This window comes from Typopeltis vanoorti, chromosome 10 (assembly GCF_054136105.1).
Source record: "Typopeltis vanoorti isolate ZY-2024b chromosome 10, IOZ_Tvanoo_1.0, whole genome shotgun sequence".
Lineage (NCBI taxonomy): Eukaryota > Metazoa > Arthropoda > Arachnida > Uropygi > Thelyphonidae > Typopeltis > Typopeltis vanoorti.
In genome coordinates this window covers 78,541,834-78,565,605 of record NC_143558.1, presented here as the reverse complement: position 1 = coordinate 78,565,605, position 23,772 = coordinate 78,541,834, and the positions used below count along the sequence as shown (strand labels likewise).

At 35.0% G+C, this 23,772-nt stretch overlaps 1 protein-coding gene across 1 annotated transcript in view; it reads left to right on the top strand.

Annotated features, from left to right (window-relative positions):
* LOC150102531 (homeobox protein OTX2-like) overlaps positions 1-23,772 on the top strand; it is a 142,362-nt gene that overhangs the window by 36,369 nt on the left and 82,221 nt on the right. The window contains exon 2 of the mRNA XM_090399463.1: positions 7,116-7,184. Within this exon, the coding sequence (XP_090255589.1) occupies positions 7,116-7,184 (69 nt within the window). The remainder of the gene's footprint in view (positions 1-7,115; positions 7,185-23,772) is intronic.

Here is a 23,772-nt window from a genome sequence, read left to right as displayed (position 1 = left end):
CATTATTCTCGAATGGTTTATTCGCGTATTTGGAGATCAGGATGATATTTCAGAATTCATTTTCTTCCGTTCATGTCAAGCAGATCTCAGCTAATCCAGCCTGCAATATAATGATGTATATAAGTAATAAGAAAGAGTGGTACGAAATTCTCATGCTGCGTGAAAATTGAAAAGGTATTTCTGGACAATTTTTTCGCAGTCCGATAATTGCATGAGATCGAGAAATAAATGCAGAAATATTTTTTTCAAATATGAGACACATTTAAAATCTACTTCAGAAATATACGTGATCTTTCACCAACTCGCCAATAAGTAACTGAAGACCCATCAGTGAGTGAAGAGAAAATTCATCTATTTCAGCCACAGTCCCTACATGTGTGTATTATGAAAAGTCATATCTGAAGTGTGTTATATTGGAGTGAGTAGATGAGCAGAAGTAAGAAGAATAAAGTTATATCAGAAACTACTCATCTGCAACAAAGTATGCGAAAATATGATAATAAATTTAGTTTATTCTCCAGTTTAAAGGATGTTCTTTTAAACTGTAGCGTAAGTTTGACTTGAACATGCAGCAGAAGCAGTGCGCATCTTACCACTAAGCTACTATAAGTAACTCATGACTGTCATAAAATATTATGATATTACGTCACTTCAATATGTTGCCACGAACATAACTTTATATATATATATATATATATATATATAAACGAAAATGAAGCCACTATGCAACACATGATTTCTTCTTTCACATTAGACAGCGCATCTACTATTCAGTCAACAGGCTCCGGTTTCGAATCTCCTTGTGGGATGATGTGAATGACCTTTGATGGTAGATTATTTCTATTTCCTGGTGTGAGACCACCATGTACACTAGAGGCATGAAAGAGGTTTGAAAAAGTTCCATGTTTGGTCTATAGGGCAGAATTTCAGAATTATACAACCCTTAGCCAAACCCACGGTACTTATGCATGATAGGATCACAGCATTTTATGGAAAGGGATTAACGTATTTCGAGACGGGCCAACGAATACTGCACCGTCTTGCATGCCACTTCTGGCACGTGTGCAATACGTTCGCGATTAAATTAAGGAATGCTGATGTTAAGTTCGGTTACGAAAGCCAACTTGTGCAAGTCGTGGGTCTTGTAAGTACCGTAGATTTTTATTATTATTAAGTTCATAGTTCTAATGCTCCTCTTCAAGTGACAAATATGGATAATGTTCATTTTATTCATCTATTTCAAATTTTCCTGTTACTTAATGACAATAATCTAAACTAGCAGGTACAGAGGAAACTCGCCATTATCGGCATGATTATGACGATCGCGATGCCCAGGTTGTTTGGTCAAATATTCCCCTATGTTTCCAGTGGAAAATCCTGTTTTAATATAAATCTATACCAGTTTGTAAAATACACAATAGAAATCCTGAGCTATATTTGCAACTTCTTTGGTACCTACCATTTTCAGCTAACTAAATTGATCGTAAAGGTAGATAAACTATTAATGATCTATAGCTACATTGAAAAGTGCTCAAATTCAGTGACTAGTTGTAGTTCACCTTTTCACCGAAGAACTTATTGACTGATTCCATCTATCCGAAACAGAGCAGTCACATCCTTATATCAGTTTCAGAAATTAAAACTGATATAAACAGAATATTTCTCAATGATGCTGTTGTATATCATCATTAAAAATAATTAAATGGGCTTCTGATATACACAAAACCTCAATAAACAAATTTCCCGAAAAATTTCTGAGAAAATCCATTGAGTGCTAATGCATGGGTTCAATTGTATTTAAGTATAGTCCAGCCAGGCCCGGCTGGTGGCGTGTGCGAAGTGCGCAATATACACAGACGCCGCAGAAGAAAAAGCGCCTAAAAGATGTCAAAAAATATGAGATAAGAGTTTAAACGAACAATGAATGGTACATATAATTATGAATGTACGTCGTCTTCCGTTCGGGTCCCTTCAGATCTTCCCGGAAACGAAGAAATAAATTCTGAAATTGTATCCTGGACCCGATTATATCACTGTAATTTTTTATTAAAATTTACGAAAATATATCTAAAATAGTTCTTTATTTTTTGATGTATCATAAATCAACTTATTATTAATTGTTGAGTTCCGTGTAAAAAAAAAATTGTATAAGCAGGACTAATTCGTAGGTAACATTATACTGTAAAGCGGTTTTCATTTGTTTTTCATTTCCTGTTTGTTTTATTCACAATTTATTCAAAAAAAAAACTTTTTTGGAAAGGCGCCGAACATTAATCGCACACACAAGAAAAATACTAGGCGCCGGCGCTGAGTCCAGCTATATAAGAAATTGGATATCCCCCCCCCTCTCATCATAGCTATCGATCGTAAAATCTGAACATTTATTTCAGATACTGAAAAAATATTGCTGTTTAACATAATCCGATTTTCGTAAAATTTTAAGAACGGTTCCAGTTCGATATAGGATGGTAATCCAATTATAAGCATTGATTCTTACTATATTGACTTACTTCTTTCTAAACATTTGCTTACGTCATACCAATGAACGCTTCCTGCTGCTCACCAACTCATCAATTTACAATTGCGTTGATACCACAGTTGGCAACAAAGGCGATATCATTAAGTAAGGGCAGGGGTGCACACTTCCTTCCTTTGTTTGTCGTACTCCACCAAAAAAAAAAAAAAAGGAAAAGCAATAGAAGAATGCAAATTTGTAGATTACGCTTTCAACAGACCCAAGATCAACATTCAGCTCAAAATATATCGCCTTCATTTCTCTTTTGGTCAATTAGCAAGTGCAGTCTACTGGAGGCGAAGCAGAACTAATGTGTTTCACGGTTACGCGAAACGAATCGACAAAAACATTTATAAATAGTGACAGCTTTTCCATTATATAATGGTAAGTTGTAATGACAAGAAACGATTTCCCAAAGTAACACAATTGCAGTTTATTACCGTATTAAATAATTGCTGTTAAATGAGCCACAAGTTTAAAACGGATGATAAAAAAGAAAGCTATACGTTCCTCTTGCATTTTAGAAACTAAATAGGCTTCAGGCTACTTGTTAGCAAATCTAATACGAATTAAATGAGTGAAATCCCTTTAACTTATATCGAAGCTAAAGTTAAGCTATTTCTAACTGACTTAGTTTTAAAAGTATCGAATCCACGGTATTTCGTTATAATCTTAACTTAATTGATATATTGATAACTAAATCTCGGATTTTCGTTTCAGTGCAAAATTTTGATCCATTACACAAATAATTTTAAGGGAAAACTAGCAGCAAAATTTTGAGCTTAAAGAGCTTGTTGGGTAGGACGATAGTGAATGCAGAAGATATCAAAATCTTGGGATGACTTGGATAGATTGGAGTTCTGGGCTAAGGAGAATGGATGTCAATTTAATGTGACAAAATGTAAGGTTATGCATTTTGGGGTGAAAAGATTAGCAGCAGTATACCACATTAGTGGAACTGTACTCCAGGAGATTGATGAGGCCAGGGACTTGGGAGTGTTGGTGGATAGGGAGATGAAGTTTAGGGGGCACATTGCAAAAGTAGCTAAATCAGCTCATCAACTCACTTGGTTGTTGAAAAATACCTTGACGAGCAGAGACAAGCAAGTTATTGTACTTCTGTACCGAGCCTTGATAAGACCTCATCTCGACTACTGTGCCCAGATTTGGTCACCTAGGTTCCTTCTTGATGGGGAGGAGGTGGAGAGGATCCAGTGGCGAGTGACTAAGATGATAGCGGGTCTATGGAATGAACCATATGAGAACAGGTTGAAGATTTGTGGGTTGCAGAAATTGGTTGATAGGCGGAAGAGGGGAGATATGATGGAGACATTCAAATTGCTAAAGGGTTTCTATAGGATTAATTCAGAGGATATTTTTGAGATCAGGACTGGTGGTGGGAGAACTAGGGGACACTTATGGAAGCTGGGCAATAGTGTGGTTAGCAGGGGTGTTGGAGCTGGGTTCTTTACTTTTAGAGTGGTAAATGAGTGGAATAAGCTGCCAGAGTCTGTTGTGGGTGCTATGACGGTGAGTGAGTTCAAGGCAAGGTATGATAGATACTGTGAGGATGTCGTATAGTTGTGTGGACATGATGTTTAGGGCCTCCCTCGATGAGTCTAGGACTCCCTGGAGTCGCCCGTAATAATAATAATAAAATGTTTGAATGATGTGAACGCTTCCCTTCTTGTAATTGAAGCATTAACTGAAACTGAATTTTAAAATGTTTCAGATACATGTCTGATTTCAGATTTTCCACAATGCTAAAATTTGTCCAATGTTTTCTTCGATAAAATTGAAAGTTCTGCTTGATCTTTGTCGAGATATTACTCAGGGTACTACACTTCTATGATTGGCCTTAAAGATGCAGCCAGCTATTTGCCTATAGAAATCAACTGCTGTTTTCTCTAAACGAGTTTTTGTTTTTCGTCGTAAGCGCTCAGTAATCTTCATAACTAATTAAAGAAAATCGTGAATGCTTTTAAAAGTGAAAGATATTCCAGAGATTAATGCAAACTCCGTCACTTTTTGAAATAGTCCAGATATCAAGTTTTTATGCGTTAAAGCTAATACCATGTATTTGCTTTAACGTCACAACACTGAATATTTGTCTTTTAGGTATTTAAAATTGCAGTGTTAGGCTAGCCTTCATCCACGGTATTTCGTTATAATCTTAACTTAATTTTAGATATAAAGTCAGTTTGATTATTATAATGGAAAATATTGATAACTAAATCTCGGATTTTCGTTTCAGTGCAAAATTTTGATCCATTAGACAAATAATTTTAAGGAAAAATTAGCAGCAAAATTTTGAGCTTAAAGAAGGCTTGAAAAAACAGAGAAGAAATTTGATTTAGAAGAATGACCATCATGTATTTTCTTAATGAGCTTACTCAGCTCGTGAATTAGTTCGCTTTGTAGCAAAATCGTGCAAAATTCTTAAAGTAATCATATTTGATAACACAAGCAGAAATACCTAAAAATAAATTGGCTATATCTGAAAAGATAAGAGATACTATTTGTACGTGTAATTTCTAGTCTTGCATCTTGATAAGCTGTGATATTGAAATAATGCTGACGACAGCAAAAGAAACGTAAGAAATCGCACTTTCGATTAGCTTCGGTCGCAAATGATAAGACGTACCTCTGAATTAGCTTAATGTACGTTTTTCATCCTTCTGTTCTTTTACTTGCTTTTCTGATAAGCAGCTTAAAAGGAAAGCAAAGTAGATGCCAAAATCGATAAGAGATTAAACGAAACATGACATAGTTATTTGGAGTTCAATGCCTTGTCTATAGGTGAGGATAAGTAATGTTGCACACACCCATGGCATAACGCAGTTTCGCATAAGGTTCAAATTATACTTATTCCATAATGCTGAAACTTTCCCATAATGTTCACTTTCAGTGGTTGCAATCAAGCGGTCGCATTACTCTCCCCCCCGTTCAATCAACGCGGTCTGGTTTTCTTGCGATTCGTTTAGTAGTTCCTAGATGCCATCCACATTCGCTAAAATATTACAGTTATGTGATTTTAGATAAGATAAAAGATATGACATTTAAATGAAGCAACTCTGATAACCTACATTGAATCGACAAGGAATAGATAGTAAAATAAAAGTTGTAACATCAGCGAGTCAGCAGGGGGGGGGGGAGAGTGGCGCGAAGATCGCTCTCTGTCCTAAGTAAAGGGCTACCAAACAACCAAGGTGAGATCTTTTTACGAAAGTGAGGTTTAATTCCGTGATGTGCAGGCATTATATTTTTTTACCTCAGTCAGGTCTCGAAGCTCCTTTGCTATGCTTCTCTCTACCGCAAAAAGATCATTTATGTAATAATTCCACTATATGAGTCCTTATTTAATGCACTATTTTATCACAAGAATAAGAACTCGCCTTCCAAGTTTTGAATACTTTTGAATGAAACAGATGGGCTCTCAAAATCATCAGCCATTCATTTAACATTTACTTCTAAATGGAATCGTGTGGGACAATAACCCATTCAGAAAGACTTGTTGAATATGTTATGGGGATCGTTCAGGAAAAAAAAAGTAAAAAAAATGTCAGCATCTAAGTAAAACTTAGTCATATTTAAAATATCGAGATGAAAAAAAAACGAAAAAAAAAAACAGGAGTGCTAGTTGGAACTAGATTTATGAACTTATTTTATTTAGAACTATTTTATTTACTTAATAACGTTTAAAAATAGTGACTTTGACTAAATGGTTATTTACGTTTTACTTGAATTATTTTCTTCAGATCCACAGAAGCCTAACTCCTCATTTCAGCATTGCTCTTACGCGGAACTAATTCGCGTACCCACGCCTGTTTCAATTATATATCAGAAATGTTGCACTAATGTTCGTGTTTTTAAAATGTTTGGTGGGAGTTTGGACTTTTTAAAAAGCAAATGTAAAACAGATTTCAAAGTTTTTATGGATAATCTTATTCTCTTGCCGAGATGAAAGTCATAAAACTTTCCTTAAGAAGAGTATATTTTCATACATGACATCACCGTTACAAACCTTGAACGTGCTCGATTTTAACGATTAACCGGTGTTTCATTTCTACCAGTCGTTAATGGTCACAAAACAAAACAAAAAAAAAAAAAAATAGTTGCCTCGAAACATTTATGAACTGGTTGATGACACACAGCTGTCGACCGGTATGATTTATAATACTATTAGAAACGCATTACTTGAAAGCATTAATGCACTATTAATACAATTTAAAAACTACTCTGATAGCGTGTAATAACACAAAGAAAACTACATTCAGTTATAGCTATAGACTAAAAGCAAGTCTTTTGGTCATAAGCATTCATACATCAAAAAAGTCTACGTTACTTGTAAGAATATACAGGTATCTCAAGCGATTACAGAAAATATTCCTGAACTGAACAGCCACAAATCATTTTAAAACCACATATGGCTTGTAAGCACCAAGAACTATTCCTTCAAATCACTGAATTTCTCATATTTCTGCATTTTATGTAATTAACAGTCTAAAAACTGACCCGCTCCTTTCTTTCTGTACTTAGTATTTCTCAAGATTCAACAAACGTCCTATCGTGATTGTAAGAAAGTGTTTATCATTGGCAGGTATGAAGAGTGCCAAGTGGGTCATCACTGACAGGTATCCAGAGTGCCAAATGGGTGTAGACTTACTTGGTGAGTGAATTCTTAAAATAAAAAAAAAAGGGGAACTGCCCTCTCCCTATTTCCCATGATGATCAAATTTGTCCTGAAGTATCCGTTGCGTTCTTAACAGCAGCCATGTTATCACCATATTAGTCTTCACCTTAGCATCAATCTCAGCTAATGTAATCAGCGATCGAATAACGCTTCCAGCAGGATGGAAGCTAAGGTGAATAATGATATAGTGACAGTCATTATTAATTAATTAATTTCAAATAATGGTGTGGGATCAAGTCATTTTTTATTTTGATATAACTTATAACAAACCATAATTTAGTATATTTGAAGATGATAACTAAGAGTCTGAATTATTCGCTCCTCAACTGTATTCTTTTCTACATATGTAAAATATTTTTCTAATATATAAGTTGTTTGAAGGACACTGTTAGATGGCACACCCAATTTTAAACTCAATATTTTAATCCAGTTTAATCGGCGTATAAATGTTAGGTAAACATCATGTAAACTAGCAGCAAGATCTCTTCCAGTGATTACTTTATAAAACGCAAGTAAAAAAACGTTTTGTTTTTAAAAAAAATTCAAAACATTATTTTAAAATTAAATGCCTTCAAATCCAAAGTTCAAAAGGAACTAGTCTTCCCCAATTCCTTTAATACAGTTTGAAACGCGAAATTCATGCCTTGACCCTGTCCTTCAACCAACAATGATTAGTTTCTCTTGAAACGCATTTTCTACATTTTTTTTCAAATGCATACTATTGTACTTTATTACTTCATATTTGTTTTGTTTGCTCAACTCATTAATACATTAGCTGTCTTTTATCACACAAACTGAAATCAAGCAGTTATTTCATGTGAATGCAAACAGCGCGCAAATCTAGGTGACTGTCAACTCATGGTTTCACAAATCTGTTAAAGATCAAGGTATCTTTTCATGGTCAGCATAAAATACCATACTATTATGAGAAACAGGCATGTATATCCAAATGAGACAGTAAGTTTATCATGCTAACTTCATGAACTACATATATAAAACAATCAAAGGAAGGTTACAAAAATTGAAGTATAGAAAAGAATTGCTACAGGACTAATAAGGGCTCAGGCCCATATTCTTTAGTTTTTAGGTGATCCATTAAAATTTCCTTTTTAATGGCGAAAATAACGTCTAAAATAATTCGAAATTCAGAAATGAGCAAAATAATATGACGAGGATACCATTAAGAATTATTTTACAATGAAAGCATAGAACAAAAACGTACTTATTATCTTCAAGTTATTTATTTTACATTGTGTAATGTTTCGTTATCCAACATCTACTAAATTAGCTTGTTTGGTTATAGAATTATTTTTTATTAGTTATTACGTTCTTGTTTGTTAATTCTGGGACACAAAAATAATACCCCGAGGATGGAAACAATCACCATCTGTCACTTTATACGAGACTAAGTAGCCTCCACATAAGGTAGGGTATTATGTATAAAAAATAGCGAGTTAAACTATCAGATTGCGAAGGATTTTATTCAAGAAATTCCTCAGCACACTTGCTGAATTATTTAACCGAATGACAGAATTAATATACTGTGAAAACTTAACAGATTTAAGCAAATACTTCTACCAGGAGACAATAACAGATGTTATAGTTCTAAACATTTACTTCGAAAAAAATCATGTACCCAATAAGCGTGCGAAAGAGACAGCTACAGGAAGATAGGTTAGACCTAAAATTGTCCACACAGCGTTTCCCAAAGTTTTATCTGCTGCCTGAGCTCCCCCCAAAAAATTACCAGTCCTCGGAAAGCATAAAAATTCAAATATCGCATGCTATTATCAATAGAAAAAAAAATATAGTATAAGCAATTTAAACAGAGAAGTAAAATTAAACGAGAGAAAATGAATAACTATTGTTTATTCAAATTTGATTAAAAACTCATACACACAGAAACATAGAAAACATGTACTGAGCCCGCTGTGGAACCGATATTGAAATCTACTTATTTAATTCAGCAGACGACAGAAACACATTCACAGATGTTAGGCATATGTAATAGGCCGCAAAACCTGAAAATAAAGTGCCTATGTTTTTTATTTGTTTGTTTGTTTTTTGCGACTCTATATAAGGACTAATAATTTTAAAAAACTTGCTTTCTTTATAATTCTATTTCAATCTAAAATAAAAAGTGCATAGTTTTTTTAAATGTGTGTAGGTAATGGCAAAAAAATGATTTTTTAAAATTTCTGCATGGACAAAAATTTGAAAAATATTTTTTTCCAAATTTTCTTTCGTTTCAAAAAAAAATTCAAAAATTACTTCGAAAATTTTTGCTTTGTGTAAAGTGTATCTGACTATTAAGTAACACTTATGACTAATTGTAATGTCGATATATTATCAGTTACATCTATCTATCCGCCCCCCTACCCCCAACACATACATACATACATAGCTGAACTCAAAAAGAAACGAAATAGTGTTATAAAGTATACAGTTATGAAGCAAAATTTAACTGGAAATTAAAGAAATAGAGAAATTTAAATCACCGTGTAAAACCAAGCGAGAAGAATTAGAAGTTGAAGGAGAAAGAAAGGAAAATGGGGAGAAAATGTCTCACTTAGATTTAGAGGTGTATTTTAAAGATATACACCACTATACACACGGAATATTTTGTATGTCTGAAATCCAAATTTTAAAGTTAGTAAGCGTAAAGATAAAACGTGAGTTCAAAAAAGTGAACTTCGTTTCTTTTTTCAAGTCAATGATATGAAATATTGAATTTTAAACGTAATTACTCGCTGAAATCCTTAATATTTATCGATGAAAGAAAAATGTGTATTTCATGCAATTACGAACTGCATACATATCTAGCTGGTATGAAAGTGATACCGTGCTTAGGAAGTTATTATATGATTATTGTAAACTCTATGAACTCGAAATGAACCTTCAAGTCCTTTAAGTATAGTGAATGAAAACCATTATATTAATATGCTTCAGCAAAGATCTGTTCTTGGGCCACAAAGTCGAATGTCATCGCTGGGAAGATTTTCCAGTCATGTAACCCTTCCTACATATCATCCAATGCTTCCGTCTAGTATGATATCAAAACATAAAGGTTGAGTTACCTAGTGGCACTTATGAACTATTTACTAAGCCAATGACGGCATTAGATCCCTAGTGGTAGTGGTAACTTTACAGGTTCTGTTTACTGCAGCTTTCTATTGCATACATGGATGCAAGATGAAATGATGCAGACCGGAAGTGTGACTATTGTAGCTGCCACCCGACATTATTGGCAAGCTGGCATCAATAGTATCAGCTAACAAACACAGTCTCTATACGAGAACGATACAACTGTGAGCTCAGTCTCACTTTTCCACACCACATCAATTGTCATGGAATCAGAGAAATGGCGACCAACATGCCCGCCCATGTACACCACACAATGGTACCTTGAGGCGTGACCTTTGTGTCTGCTTTGCCTGAAGGTCCATTCTGGCGTTCGTTACAGTTCCACCGACTTCCACTGACAACTTTGTTTAAGAGGAAAAAAGGTCACGTGACGTTTCTGGTGTTTGCTGATTTTTCACCACATCTGGCCATGAGATGAACGAACGTGCCTGCATGTTGATAGTAGCTATTTATACAACGGGGTCACCAAGGGTCTGTCCGTAAATGACCTTGGTGTATAGCTAGGGATAGACAAGCTACCATAAACACAAAGACCCAGTCCTAAGGGTGATACTGGAGGCAATGTTAGGGCATTCAGGTACTTATAAACTCTTTATATGAAACCTTTCCCTGCTGGGAGAACCTTACCTTTATTTCTTCGCCTTTAAAAGGGTTAGGGATTAAAATACACAGCAAAGAGTCTCACGTTTATTGCTCTGCATGATACTCTTAATGCACCATTATCTATTGATATTACTTAGAAATTCGTGAGTTTCTGATAATTTAGTTAGTTTTCCACTTATCTATTGTGTGAATCTATCAATTCACTTCTCATTGATAAGAACATTTACGAAGAGCAAACTTTCCACACAGTTTGAATTTTAAGCACTCTTCAATATCAAAAATAATTCTTAACTTACTTATTATAAAATGTGTTCCAGAAAAATCCGCCGCACCATTACACTAAAAATAACCAGCTAGTTGGCGTATTCAGTCATGAAATAATGTTGAAAAACTTTGCTGTTTTTCTTATTTCAAATAAATTTTTTACTAAGAAATCCAGCAAAGGGAATAAATATTATAGCATTGATGGGGTTAACAGTTCACTCACGGAATTGTTGGAATTTATATTTTTACTTCTCCAAATATATATTACTTTGTGGCTTAAATCAGATCGAATAGGATTGCCAAAATAATGTCTCGGAATTTCGCAATATGTTATGTTTGTGCTAATGAAGTTCTTAATATATAGCATATATGTGACAGTATATATAGGCCCAATGCATTAGAATTGTAGGAACAGCTTAAACACAGTACTTAGCTTATAAATATATATTCTGACGTCAAGAAGTCTATATAAGATTTAAGTTCGCAATAATTATATTTGAGCCATAGTTCTATTTCCGGAGGCTACGCACTTACCAACAGCCGAACAAATGGCAACCGCAATTTAAGATATCTCCTCAAGTTGATCAATGAAGAAATAAATTCATCCAACACGCTCAATGAGTATAAAACACTCCATTATCGAACAGACACCAACAGTTCGAACATCATTAGCTAGTGTCTTCGTATTGATGCAGAATACCGATAATCTTCCTAAATACATACTGGAATCTTCCAGTTAATGAATTAATCGAATGAAAGGGCATGACATTAGCTGCGAAAGAATATCCGTTGCTGACTTAGCAGCCACGAACTCATCAGCTTCATTCGTTTATACTACAATGCGGGAGCAAACTTGACCGCCATGCAAACCTTGAATACGGTACTACCACTACTTTTGTATGGAAATTAGATGACACAAATTGTTTCCTAAAATATATGACCGTTTATATCAGTATAAACGGTCCAATATTTTAGAAAATATTATTAAGATCACTGCGCGCGTACATGCTCACATTTCAATCCAGTATAACAACTTCAATACGTCAGACTTGATAACATCTTCTTTCCTTAATTCTCCGTGAATAACACGGAAATCTGAAAAGCTGCACATTTTCTTAGGTAAGTTTGTAAACGAGATGTCAAAACAACATTCGAGAGTCTCTCTTTTAGATTTCCTTGGTACCTGTTTGAGATTATATTCATTTCTTTTGAAAGCGAAATAGTATTGATTATAGCACTGGTTTTACTTTCAAGTACCGTTACCCATTTCTTTAAAAACATAAGTTTTTTGTACCCCCCCCCCCCCTTCCTCATTAAAGCATTGCTGGTTAGGAACCTATGTTTATGTCAGAAATAATACTGTAAATATACAGTGAAAATACAGAAAAAAAATATCAATAAGCTTCTTTATAAAATAAATTCAGTAAGATACACTGGTTATAAAAGAGAATCCACGAAAAGGTCATAAAGAAGAATACGGTAAAGACGATTGGAAACTAATAAAGAAACAAGTGGAGAAAAAACAGCAACCTTACGCGGGTTTCCGTGTTCATTTTGCTGTGTTTTCAATTAGAATGGATTTGCAGTCAAATGGTTTGTAAATTGAAAAAAAGTTCCGATGCGATGAAAGTTTTCTTTCATTCAGTCTCAAGACTTTCCTTGAAAAGGCTCTTTGCTCTTATTAGCGTGCAGGTTTGCTGACACCTATCATTTAGTCATCAGGCTGTTCTTCCTTCCATCACCCATTTTGATTCATCTGTGTTATGATTTTATTTCTCCTCCTGCTTTATATTTTAGCCCGATATTATTAAGATTCCTCTGCATGATGGCTATCCTTTCTTATTTCTTCTATAAATGCGCTTTTTTTATTATTTTTCTTTTTTGCTATCCTTTCTTATTTCTTCTGTGATTGCACATTTTTTTAGTTTTTTTGACTTAGGTCTTTTCCAAAAAGTTTTAATCAGATTCCATCTTCTAATAAAACCATAGTTCAACAACGACCATATTGTAAAACAACCAATTCAGGAAAATAACTAGAAACTTTTATTGAACTAAAACATGGCGCAATTTACAAGGCAACTGACATCGAATTCAATCTAAGTGAGAACGAAAAAAAAAGGGTGACCATAATGTTTTCTAAGATTCTGTTTCGTAACTCATGTCTTCCCTCCTGTTGCTCCATATATTTTTGATCTTCACGATTTAAATTATTCATATATTTCATTCTTATTTTTCGCTGGTGTATTTTTATAATCTTGTCTTCCCCTCTATTGTTCTCAGCTCTGTATATATGTTTCTAAATAAGGTTTGTCTGTTTTTCTCATTATATAAGCTTCTCTCATTGCATGCTTTTGCAGCTAGGAAACCCCTGCACACAGACGACTCTTCGATTTTAATGGAAATACATACCAGATACGACAAATACTTCTAATAATTAAAATAGATTATTCTACTCATGTTTAGTATCAACAATTTTTCAAAATATTATTTTTTATACTGCTTTAAATCGGCCACTGTGGTTGTCCTAGTTAAATAGCATCTCCGCTTTCAAACTTACGAGATTGAATCTCTCTGAATGACATGGTTTGCGATTGTCTTTAGGTGGTAAATAAAGTTTAGATGAATGGGGGGGGGGGCGTCTCCGCTGTAAATCAACAAACTATGGATTAATGGATTATAACCCAACTGTGGCTTGCATGTTTGTCAATGTGTTTATATGTTAGATGATTTTTTTTTTTTTTTTTTTTTTTCCCCAGTGTGACACCATCGTCATGCTCTCGTTGAATGGGGATGCTTTAAAAAAATACAACTGACGAATTTTAGTTTCATCTCGCTCCATATACGATATATTTTTGTCTGTATCAACAAAGGATAACTATCATAGAATGTTGAAAGGAATAGTGGGATATGTTTTGATAAATTATACTTATTATTACTCTCATGGTACAATATTTAAGCTCTGATATTTTAGCCAACGCTAAAATATCAGTCAGTTGTTACTTTTCATCCATATTTTAAGGTATATTTACACATTATTATTATTATTATTATTATTATTATTATTATTATTATTATTATTTTGAATGAAGTTTCGTTTTTAAGTTGCATATGCACTTAATTATAAGTAAAGGAATATAATCATTTACTTTTATTTGTCCTTTGCCAATGAACGATATGATAAAAAGTATATTTAATACATAATAAATAGCTCCATTAATGGTGAATACAATTCAATTATTACACTGTCACCTAGACATAAGTAATGAATTATCCCAATTATTCTAACTAAAAGTATATCTTATCATCGAACAATTTTAAAAAAATCTCTTCATATACCACCATTTCCTGGAAAGTCTTGGGTATTAGCTTCTTTTTCTTAGAATTCTCTGGAAGAAATTGCATACAAAGAGAAACTTAATTTGACAGGATTCACCATTCTAACGAATCTGTCTGCATTAAACCCAAATTTTCAGCCATTGATTCAACAACAAACATCCTAAAGTATTTGGAATTCTATTTTTCTTAAATACGTGAAAAAAAAGTTTGAAAAAAAGTTTCTAGACTTCTTCCGCGGCAACAACTAAATTCCAGTATCTGTGGAAATAAACACATGCAGGCATGCACGCACGCATACACACAAAAGTAAACATATCAGCACTATCACCAAACTTAAATCAATCAGTGCGTTAGGTGCTTTGTGAACCAAACTAATCATGCTCATTAAGTCCATTAGTGGCAAGTCTAGCCGCTGCAAGATGAAATCGCAAAAAAAAAAAAAAAAAGGTGTCATGTACAGTGACTGCAGCATAATCACCTGCACTCAGTAATCTCAGTCCATTTTCAGCAACGTAAAAACTAACCTCCCTTCCTTTTTATTATCTTCATGATACGGGTTTAAATAACCGTGAATTAATAAATATTCATTCATGTGAACAAATAAATATTCGTTCACAAAGGAAAGAAGTGATGAATTAAACTACGATTGATGTGCCGATTCCACGAAGTACGTTAATAAAAAAAAAAAAAACCTAGTAAGAACAAAGACGAAATAGAAGCTGTAATAATCAATCATCCACACTATCCGAAATGCAATAAATATTTCTATGTTAGGAATGCGAGACATAACAAAATCGCAAAAGTAGTATGCCGGGTGGTGATCTGTTATAAGTACGAGTCCACATGTTTCTAGTTTGAGACCGTGCAACATACGAGACGCCCTCACTGTCGGTAGGAACTCTATGAAAGTGATCAAACCATATCGCTATTGGAACTACAAGCAACAGCCCATTTTAATTAGATATTGGTCATGGGTCGCTAATTGGCTGTCAGTCTATTGATCCGTGATTTCAAATTAATGATAGAAGGCCAAAACCTTTAGGCGGCTTTATCACGTAGAGTTTAACAGAATTGAATGCAATGCCTTTCAGGTACTTAATTCATTTTAAGTACCTCACGGAAACGAAAACAACCAACGCTTTAAATATGAAACGAAAATTGAATATTCTATAACGAGATATACGTTAGGCACTTTGTTTGCCTCTTTGATGACGAAAAATGATCACAGTGGCCTTTTTTTTTTTTTAACTAGCGGAGATTTTGTCAGTATAAACTGGACGTTGATCAAAATAATTTATTTTAATGAAATAAAATATTACAATCAATATCTTAAGTTTCACATGACGAAGAAGGGCATGGAACTCGCTCCACGTCTTTATGATATACGTTACGTTATTAATAGAAATAGTTCAATAAAAATCTATAAGTGGAATGCAGTATTATTAAAATAAAATAATAATAATCAGCTTGCTCAATGACCCAAGCCTAAATATTCCGAAAGAGGTCAAAAGAATCCATATCACTTGAAAGTAGAAAGAGGATTATATATTTATAAATCACACTTTAAAAATGTTTTCTTTGAAATATATAAATGGAAGCAGTAGAGAAAATGCATAATGTTAACTACACCAGATTTTTTTTTGGTTGGAATCACAACCGAAACAACTAAGGATACACGTTTTGTGCATCGTCGGTATCTGTTAACTACGTGTGTTCTTCAGGCCGATTTACCTGTTTTGCGATATTAAAAATCCTACTATCTCCGCGTGAGACCAGCTAATTCACCTTTATCTGAAAAGCCTTTATAAAGATTCCTCACGGTTCTAGACAGGATTCAAACTTGGGCTTTTCGAATCGAAGGGAAAATCGCATCATCCTTCACTGCGGTACGGAGGCCCTCAGACTTTCTTTAAAATCAGCTTTCAAATGAAATGCCAAATTTATAGATAGTGATGATCCTGAACGGATGTATATCCACTTGGGAAGACCATCAACAACAATATCTGCTAAATCGTGAAAAAAAAGAGCATCTTAATAAAAAAGAAAAGAAAAAGAAAGAAAGAAATCAGCGAAGAAAAGTCTAAGCACACACTGAACTACTTGTATCTTGCAGTTTTAAATTCTAATCACTCTCGGAGATATTTATCGGAGATATTTATCGGACACCAGAAGAACACTGAATATCAACTACATCTGAAAAGAAAAAGACATACGAACAAGAAAAAGAAAGCCCAAGAAGATACTTTGAAGTGATTATGGATTGAAATTAAAAAAAAAAAATGAAAAGAAGTGGAAGATCGCTGATCACGAAGTAACCAAGAAATTTGGACTGCTGAATATGTTGCGTCGATATGATATGATATGATGATGACGACAGATTTTGAACGGGCAAGGGAAGATTTAAATGTTATAGCTTTTAACTCTGGAGGTGGGAGATCGAGTACATATGATACTTCGTGTATCATAGTCGTTCAGTAAGCCGCTGTTTTTTTTTTTTTTTGACTTAAAAGGGCTGCAGTTCGAATCCCGCGTAAGGTACGTTTGTTAAGCATGTTCTCTCTCATATGTATGTGTGTGTGAGTGTGTAGACCCCGCCCTGAATCTATAAGGTTCACCTTAAAAAAATCTAGAAATTTCAAATCCTAAATTTGACATCTAATCTGATTCCCCCCCCCCTCTTCATGGGCATTATTTAAAAGACTCCAAACTGAATATTATGCATTACTTATTTCATTTTCGAACTCATCTCCCCTCCTCCCTTAGTCACTTACAATATGGAATATTAGACTTACAACCGTTCATAATCTGTGGATGACAGATACAAAAATTTTCCAGAAAACTGAGATCATCAGATATTCTGATATAAAAAAGTTCAGGCTGTCTTCTACATTAAGATGTAAAAATTATCATCAATTTTACTTTCTAATGCCTGTAAAATTGTCCTAATGAATGCCTGTAGACACCAGGAAAATTGTTCACCATATGAATATTTTGGATACATAAACTGTACTGTCTGTTCCTCTTTCAGTCAAAATACATCTATCTTATCATGAAAAGTGGTGAGGCACACACGCATCGTGTTATCATTAGCAATTGACATATTCAAGAGACGTGGTGTGAAATCCTATCAACAAAAACAACATTCACCACACTTCGCACGATGATCAGGGTTATCACGCAATCGGAAACACTCCGCAGCATAGCTCCACGTTATATTACGTGATCCCAGGGAGACATTTTTATCGCTTGTTTGCTTTTTATTTGTATATATAAATATTCTAGCGACTCTGTATTCGTAGCACAACTTCGCACTTAGCAGGCTTGTGGTATGTGTTTGAGGGTGCGTGAACAGAGGCTTATTCATTAACGACACATCTAGGGAGGATATCGCAGTTTAGATTATGCATGTTACTGATCTATCTTTGGTTTAAAATATGTAGAAGTTTAAAATGTTATACTATTATAAATACTTTGTTTCATGGCCAACAATGAAAAATATTTACTACTTAACTAGCAGACAGGTAGAAATCTCATCCTCCCGTACTGCTAAACTCACTTTCTTTCACAGGCCCAACTCCCCCCCCCCCCTGAATACTAAAGATATATATATATATATATTCATACATATAAAGACACTTGAGATATTCTGAATGATCTACGGAAAAGCTCTTCAATAGAAGCACTTAATTACAATCATATTTATGTTACATTTGCTTTTTTTACGCGTAATAACTTAGCTAAATTTATAGCTTTATCATAATATCGATTTCATCGACAATAAAAGCACGATAGGCCGTTTTTGATGTTTAGCGAATGGTCTGCATGATTGCCCAATGGGTAGTGTCTTCGATTTCCAACTAACAAGTTGCGGGTTCCAAATTTGTGGGCATGGATGTCTGCGATTAGGTCGTAGATGAATTTCGCGCCCAGTAAACAGATTATTATTATGTTAATCAGAGGGCTCAAGTGGCTTGAAAAAGTTCGAGGTATTTGATCTCTAGAAACGGATTTCTAGAGTATAACTCTCGGTCCCACGGTACTAACGTATAACACGTTACAACCGCTCGTGAGATGTACATTAAAAAGAAATAGGGAAAAAAAATAGGCAAACAACTGTAATCGAAACAACGCACTCTCAGCGTATCGTACATAATAAAATGGCTTAATTCATGCTAGTGAGAGGTGGAAGATTAATTTCTTCTGTTTTCCCATTTCCCAATATGGGATTTTTGTTAGCTTTAGCAAATTGTTGGCTTTATTTACGTTTCTCTTGAGTTGAACTGCTACTTCACGCCAAAATAGGACACTGAAAGGAGAAATCACACTACCGACTAATATTATAAAAGAATGTCCACGTGCAGCTGCAATTATCCACGCAGGATTAACGTGTGGCATGAATAAACAATCTCACAGTTTCCTTATTGAGGCACATATTAGAATCTATCAACAGTCAATTATGGACTTACGGACGTGGAGGAGGGGAGGGTTAGGTAGCGGAGAAAATTCTCTATAATACCATAGCGCGACTGGTAGCAAAGGTTTAAAGCAATGTCGAACCAAAGAAGCGAATCAAGAAAAAGTAAAAAAGAAAACTTAAAATTCTAATAAATTATTTTATACTCCAAAGTAATTGTGTGGCAACTACAATAGCATCGCAGGAAATGGGAAACAAAGGAAATTATGGACAAAAAGGACGTAGAATTGTCATTATAGTGATACAGGATTGTGGCAGAAATAAAGCCTTGTTTACCGACCCACATCATCGTCATTAAGAGGTGTATTATTTAGCCTGGTTATGAAAGACTAATACAGTGTATTTACATGCAATGTAATACGATAATATTATATTTTCAGTGCTATGTATACATGTACTGTACTGTATATTAGAGTGCAATAATAGGATTTTTATTTGGAAAGGATATCCACGACCTGCCTACCTAAACTAACTGTTACATGTATTTCTTCCAACGTCGCTTTCCTCATGTTAAAGACGTGAAGATTGGTAAATATCGGTTCAATTTCACTTAGCATGCACCACGATTATTAGTGTGGGGGGGGTAGCAATTTTTAGCGGTTTTAGTTAGAACATTTAGCGCCTTCGTAGCGAAGTTGGAAGAACGATTTGGCCATGCTTCCTTCCACTGGAAAAGAAATCAGTTCAATTCTCGCCATAAAAAAATTAGTCTTTATGTGGATATTTCAGCTGAAGGTGAGACAGGCAATTTCATACGAGATAGCAGGATTTTTCTCTCGAAAACTCCAGTTTTCAACCTGCATATAGAATAATCGGCCAGAGGATGGGCAGGTCTTGTCTTGTCTTAAGCTTTTTCACGAACCATTAAGGTTGCTTAGCTGTGAACTTCACAACCGCGACTGTCTCGAGGATAAGATGGTTGGCCCTATGCCACCCGATGTGTCCTAGGTCTGCAGATGCTTGTGTTCACGGGACCGGTTTGCCTGTTCTGGAGGACGAAAAACCCGAGTTTCCGTTTGAAAAAAAAAACCCTACCTCCGTATGAGACCGGCTAACTCGCCTTCAGTCGAAAGAGACCAGATTTTATCTGGTCTCTTTCGACTGAAGGCGAGTTGGTCTCTTTCGACTGAAGAGACCAGCTAAAATCTGGTCTCTTCAGTCGAAAGAGACCAACTCCTCACGTCTTCAAAGGGAATCGAACCAGGTCTTTCCGACCAAAGGGCTTCGCCCATGCCGACTGAGCTACGGAGACTCCGAATGCAGGCAGGTAATGACAAAAATACCATGTGGTGGCTGGTATATAGCGTAGTGTGTAGATGATGGAGAATGCAATGTATTAGTGCACGGTGGATAGCGTAGTGTGTTACAGAGTGACCTCGATGATTCTTTGGAATACATGGCGGTGTGATGTAATAATAATAATAACGACAACATTTTATTATTGACAAGCCTTCGAGGGTAAACCTTATCAAATGCCTTGGAAATGGTAATTGCAACATCATAAATTTCTCCAAACCTTTCAATGGCACGTGTCCAGAGATGGGTAATGTAAGAGAAGAGATCTGCGGTGAATCTTGATTGGCGAAATCCATATTAGTGGTAATTGATTATTCAGAAGTTCTCCAGATGTCGAAGAACACAGTTTGATAGCAAACACTGTCACTTTTTTTTTTGTTTTTTGGAATTGGCTGTATATGGGCTTCCTTTCTTACATAATGTTGGGTGATGGAATCTCACCAGTTGTGCTCACGAGATCAGTTCATGAACCAAAAGCCTTCTTGATATCTAAATTGTTTAAAACTCTTGTGATGTCTTGAACAATCTCGCGGAAGGAAGGAAGCCCACAACGTTCTGGGTTAAGTGTTGATGATTCGCTTGGTAATTTTTTTATGACGTTGGATGAAAAAAGTATGCCAAGAGGTCAGCTTCATCGTAATGCGATGTCGCAATATTATGATCTTTGTGTGCGTGCGTGAGAGAGAGAGAGAGAGAGAGATGGAAAAAAAGCACAGATACGCCAGAGATCAGAATGCACGACTACTATTGTCGCAAGTGGCGAATTTTCTACATTTAGTCCTTCCAAACACTTGCCTTGTTAATGGTGGGTTTGCATGCTCTGCGGGCTTCAGTGTATAGCCTGTTAATGATAAGCTATTTTCTTTTTCTTGGGCCACCCTGGCACCCTTTTTTGGAGAATCATGGCTTGGCAGGATGCAAATTTTGAAATGTGAAAAAAAAAAAAAAAAAGGATGGAAAATAATCTCAATACAGTTTTATAGGATAAACGGTACGCTCTTCGAACCGTTTGAGATATAAGAATATGGTTTTAGATAAGGGCATAAAAAGAATCCAATTAGATGTGTCCTATGAGAATAGGTAAATTTATATCTACCCTTTCATGTTTCTTACTTTTTACGTAGTATTTCTGTATGTTACAGCGGAACGTTTACGAATGTGTAAGCATAAATAACTTCCGTTTCATCTAAAACATCGGGAGATTTTTTCCCCCCCATAACACGTTGTGTATCATGTACCTAACGTGTTGTAACGTACCTTACGAATGGCATTCTTATCAGTGGCTGCTCGTCCATAAGTGCTGCAAGGCTGCATTCAATGCAGCCCTTATGAAAGAGCCGCCACTGATTATTATTACTGTATTTTTGTTTTCTTAATTGTGATACACACCCACACATCTACAGAACTACGCTATATGCAATAATACAATATAGTGATCGAGTCTTATTGAATTGATTTCTGCGTAGTAGAGGCCTGAAGTGGTTTGAAAAAATGTTCCATGTTTAGTCTCCAGAGCAAGGTTTCGGACTATATAAGTTACTCCACAGATAGTACTAACTCGAATATACTACAAGTTTCAATTTTTCTTGGGTGGAATTAAATAATAATTGGGTGTTATTGTCCTTACTTTGTATGGAAAAATTAAATGTTTTAAAGGCCTTAATCCCCTTAGGAATCGACACTTAATACACTCCACAATTAGTGAAGGGGGGAACCTGGGGAAGAAATTTGCAAACCACTTTGTACATCTCTGCATCTAACTCCGCATATTTCTCCAGGAAATTGTATAAGATGCATATTTTAATCTAACCGAATCTCTAAGAAACTTTAAAAAAAAAAAAATCACGTAGGTGCAATTTTAAAACATTTCATATTAGCTTTATGAAATTAAAATTATGTGGCTTGCAAAAGAAAAAAAAATTATAACAAATATTGTCAAACGTGTGATTAAAATATTTGGCAAATGAGAACAAATACAGTCTCGCCTTCGAGACTATTCGAGTCAATACAAGTGTAGTTTAACGAATATCAACAAGGTTCGCTTCTTTCTCAATTCTCCCCCTTCCCATGTTTTTACTGGACAACTTATCACCAAACGTCAAAACAGTAAATAGGAGAAATGTGTTCGCGAATCTTTCTCAGCTTAGTTAAATGAAGATCCGTTTAAGTCCCATTAAGTACTTCCTACAGTAGCTGTAGCGTAGTGCCTTCTTCCGTAGCTGCGGTTTGCAGGAGTGAAAAAACCCGTGAACTACTCACGACTTCTTGATTATCGCAGTTATCAACACGCTCACCTAGCCGTAGCTCGATACCTTAATCTGACGGACGTGATAACCTCTGCTCCCTGGGTTTTTCCATCGACAGCTAACCGAAAATGACCGGAAGTGTGAGGTTAAAGAGGAAGTCGCAAGAACCGCCCTGTATACGTTAAGTGTGCATTTATCTGTCAGATAGAGACAATTTATCATAACAGATAGCTATCAAAGTAATTTAAATAAGTCGTTCTTTTTTTCTGTTAATGGTCAAAGAAAGAATTGGCATTACTTCTCTACCCTTTCTTGCGGAAATATGACTGGGAATGCATCAGATGAAACCATTTGACTGCAACTAATCCATCAAAAATAGTTTCCGATACTGAATCCCAAATTCTAACCTGATGAAAGTTTCTGAAATATCCGACTGGAATATGTATTTTATTGTACCATGGGAAGACTGCAATACAGCAGCGCAATACAGTAATATCCCGAATGTGAATGAAGTTAATCTTTAGGGCATTATTCGTTGATGCGGATAAGATATTAAAAAAAATACATGCGAATTTACATATATTGCAGAAGACAACGGTATCACAGAGTATGAGAAAGCACCTGGCACACGGAATTCATCATATAAATTTCTGCTGTGAATAAAGTGCGATAATAATGAGAAAGAGGGAGAGATTCACATTAAAATAAAATGGAATAATCAGAGGCTTGTAATATTTTTGTTGCGAAATTAGAAGCAGGATAAACCAATTGATGCTATCGTTCTTTTTCATGATATCAAATGACACCAGAATTAGTGCCTAAATTATTTTTAAGTGGGGTGGATCCAGCCTTTAGTTTCAATGGGGAATGAGAAACATAAAGGTGAATTGTTTCTAATTTGACAAATATTAAGAGTTTCCAGCATAATTATATTTCCGTTTTTATTTTTACTAATAGCATTTATTTCATATTTTTGACTTATAAATTAAAAGTAACTGAAAAATATAAAGATAGCGGATTTTTAAAATTTTTAAATTTTTCCACTAAGTAGAAATATGGAGGTATTTCCACTTAGTGGATCCATCACGAGAAATATTACTGAGACTATTCGTTTAGCTGCAATTTCTCGTCATGGTTTCGCTCAATGTCGCTCCCTATCTTTCCTCGAAATATTTCTTAGAGGTTTCCATTGTTCGTGCTT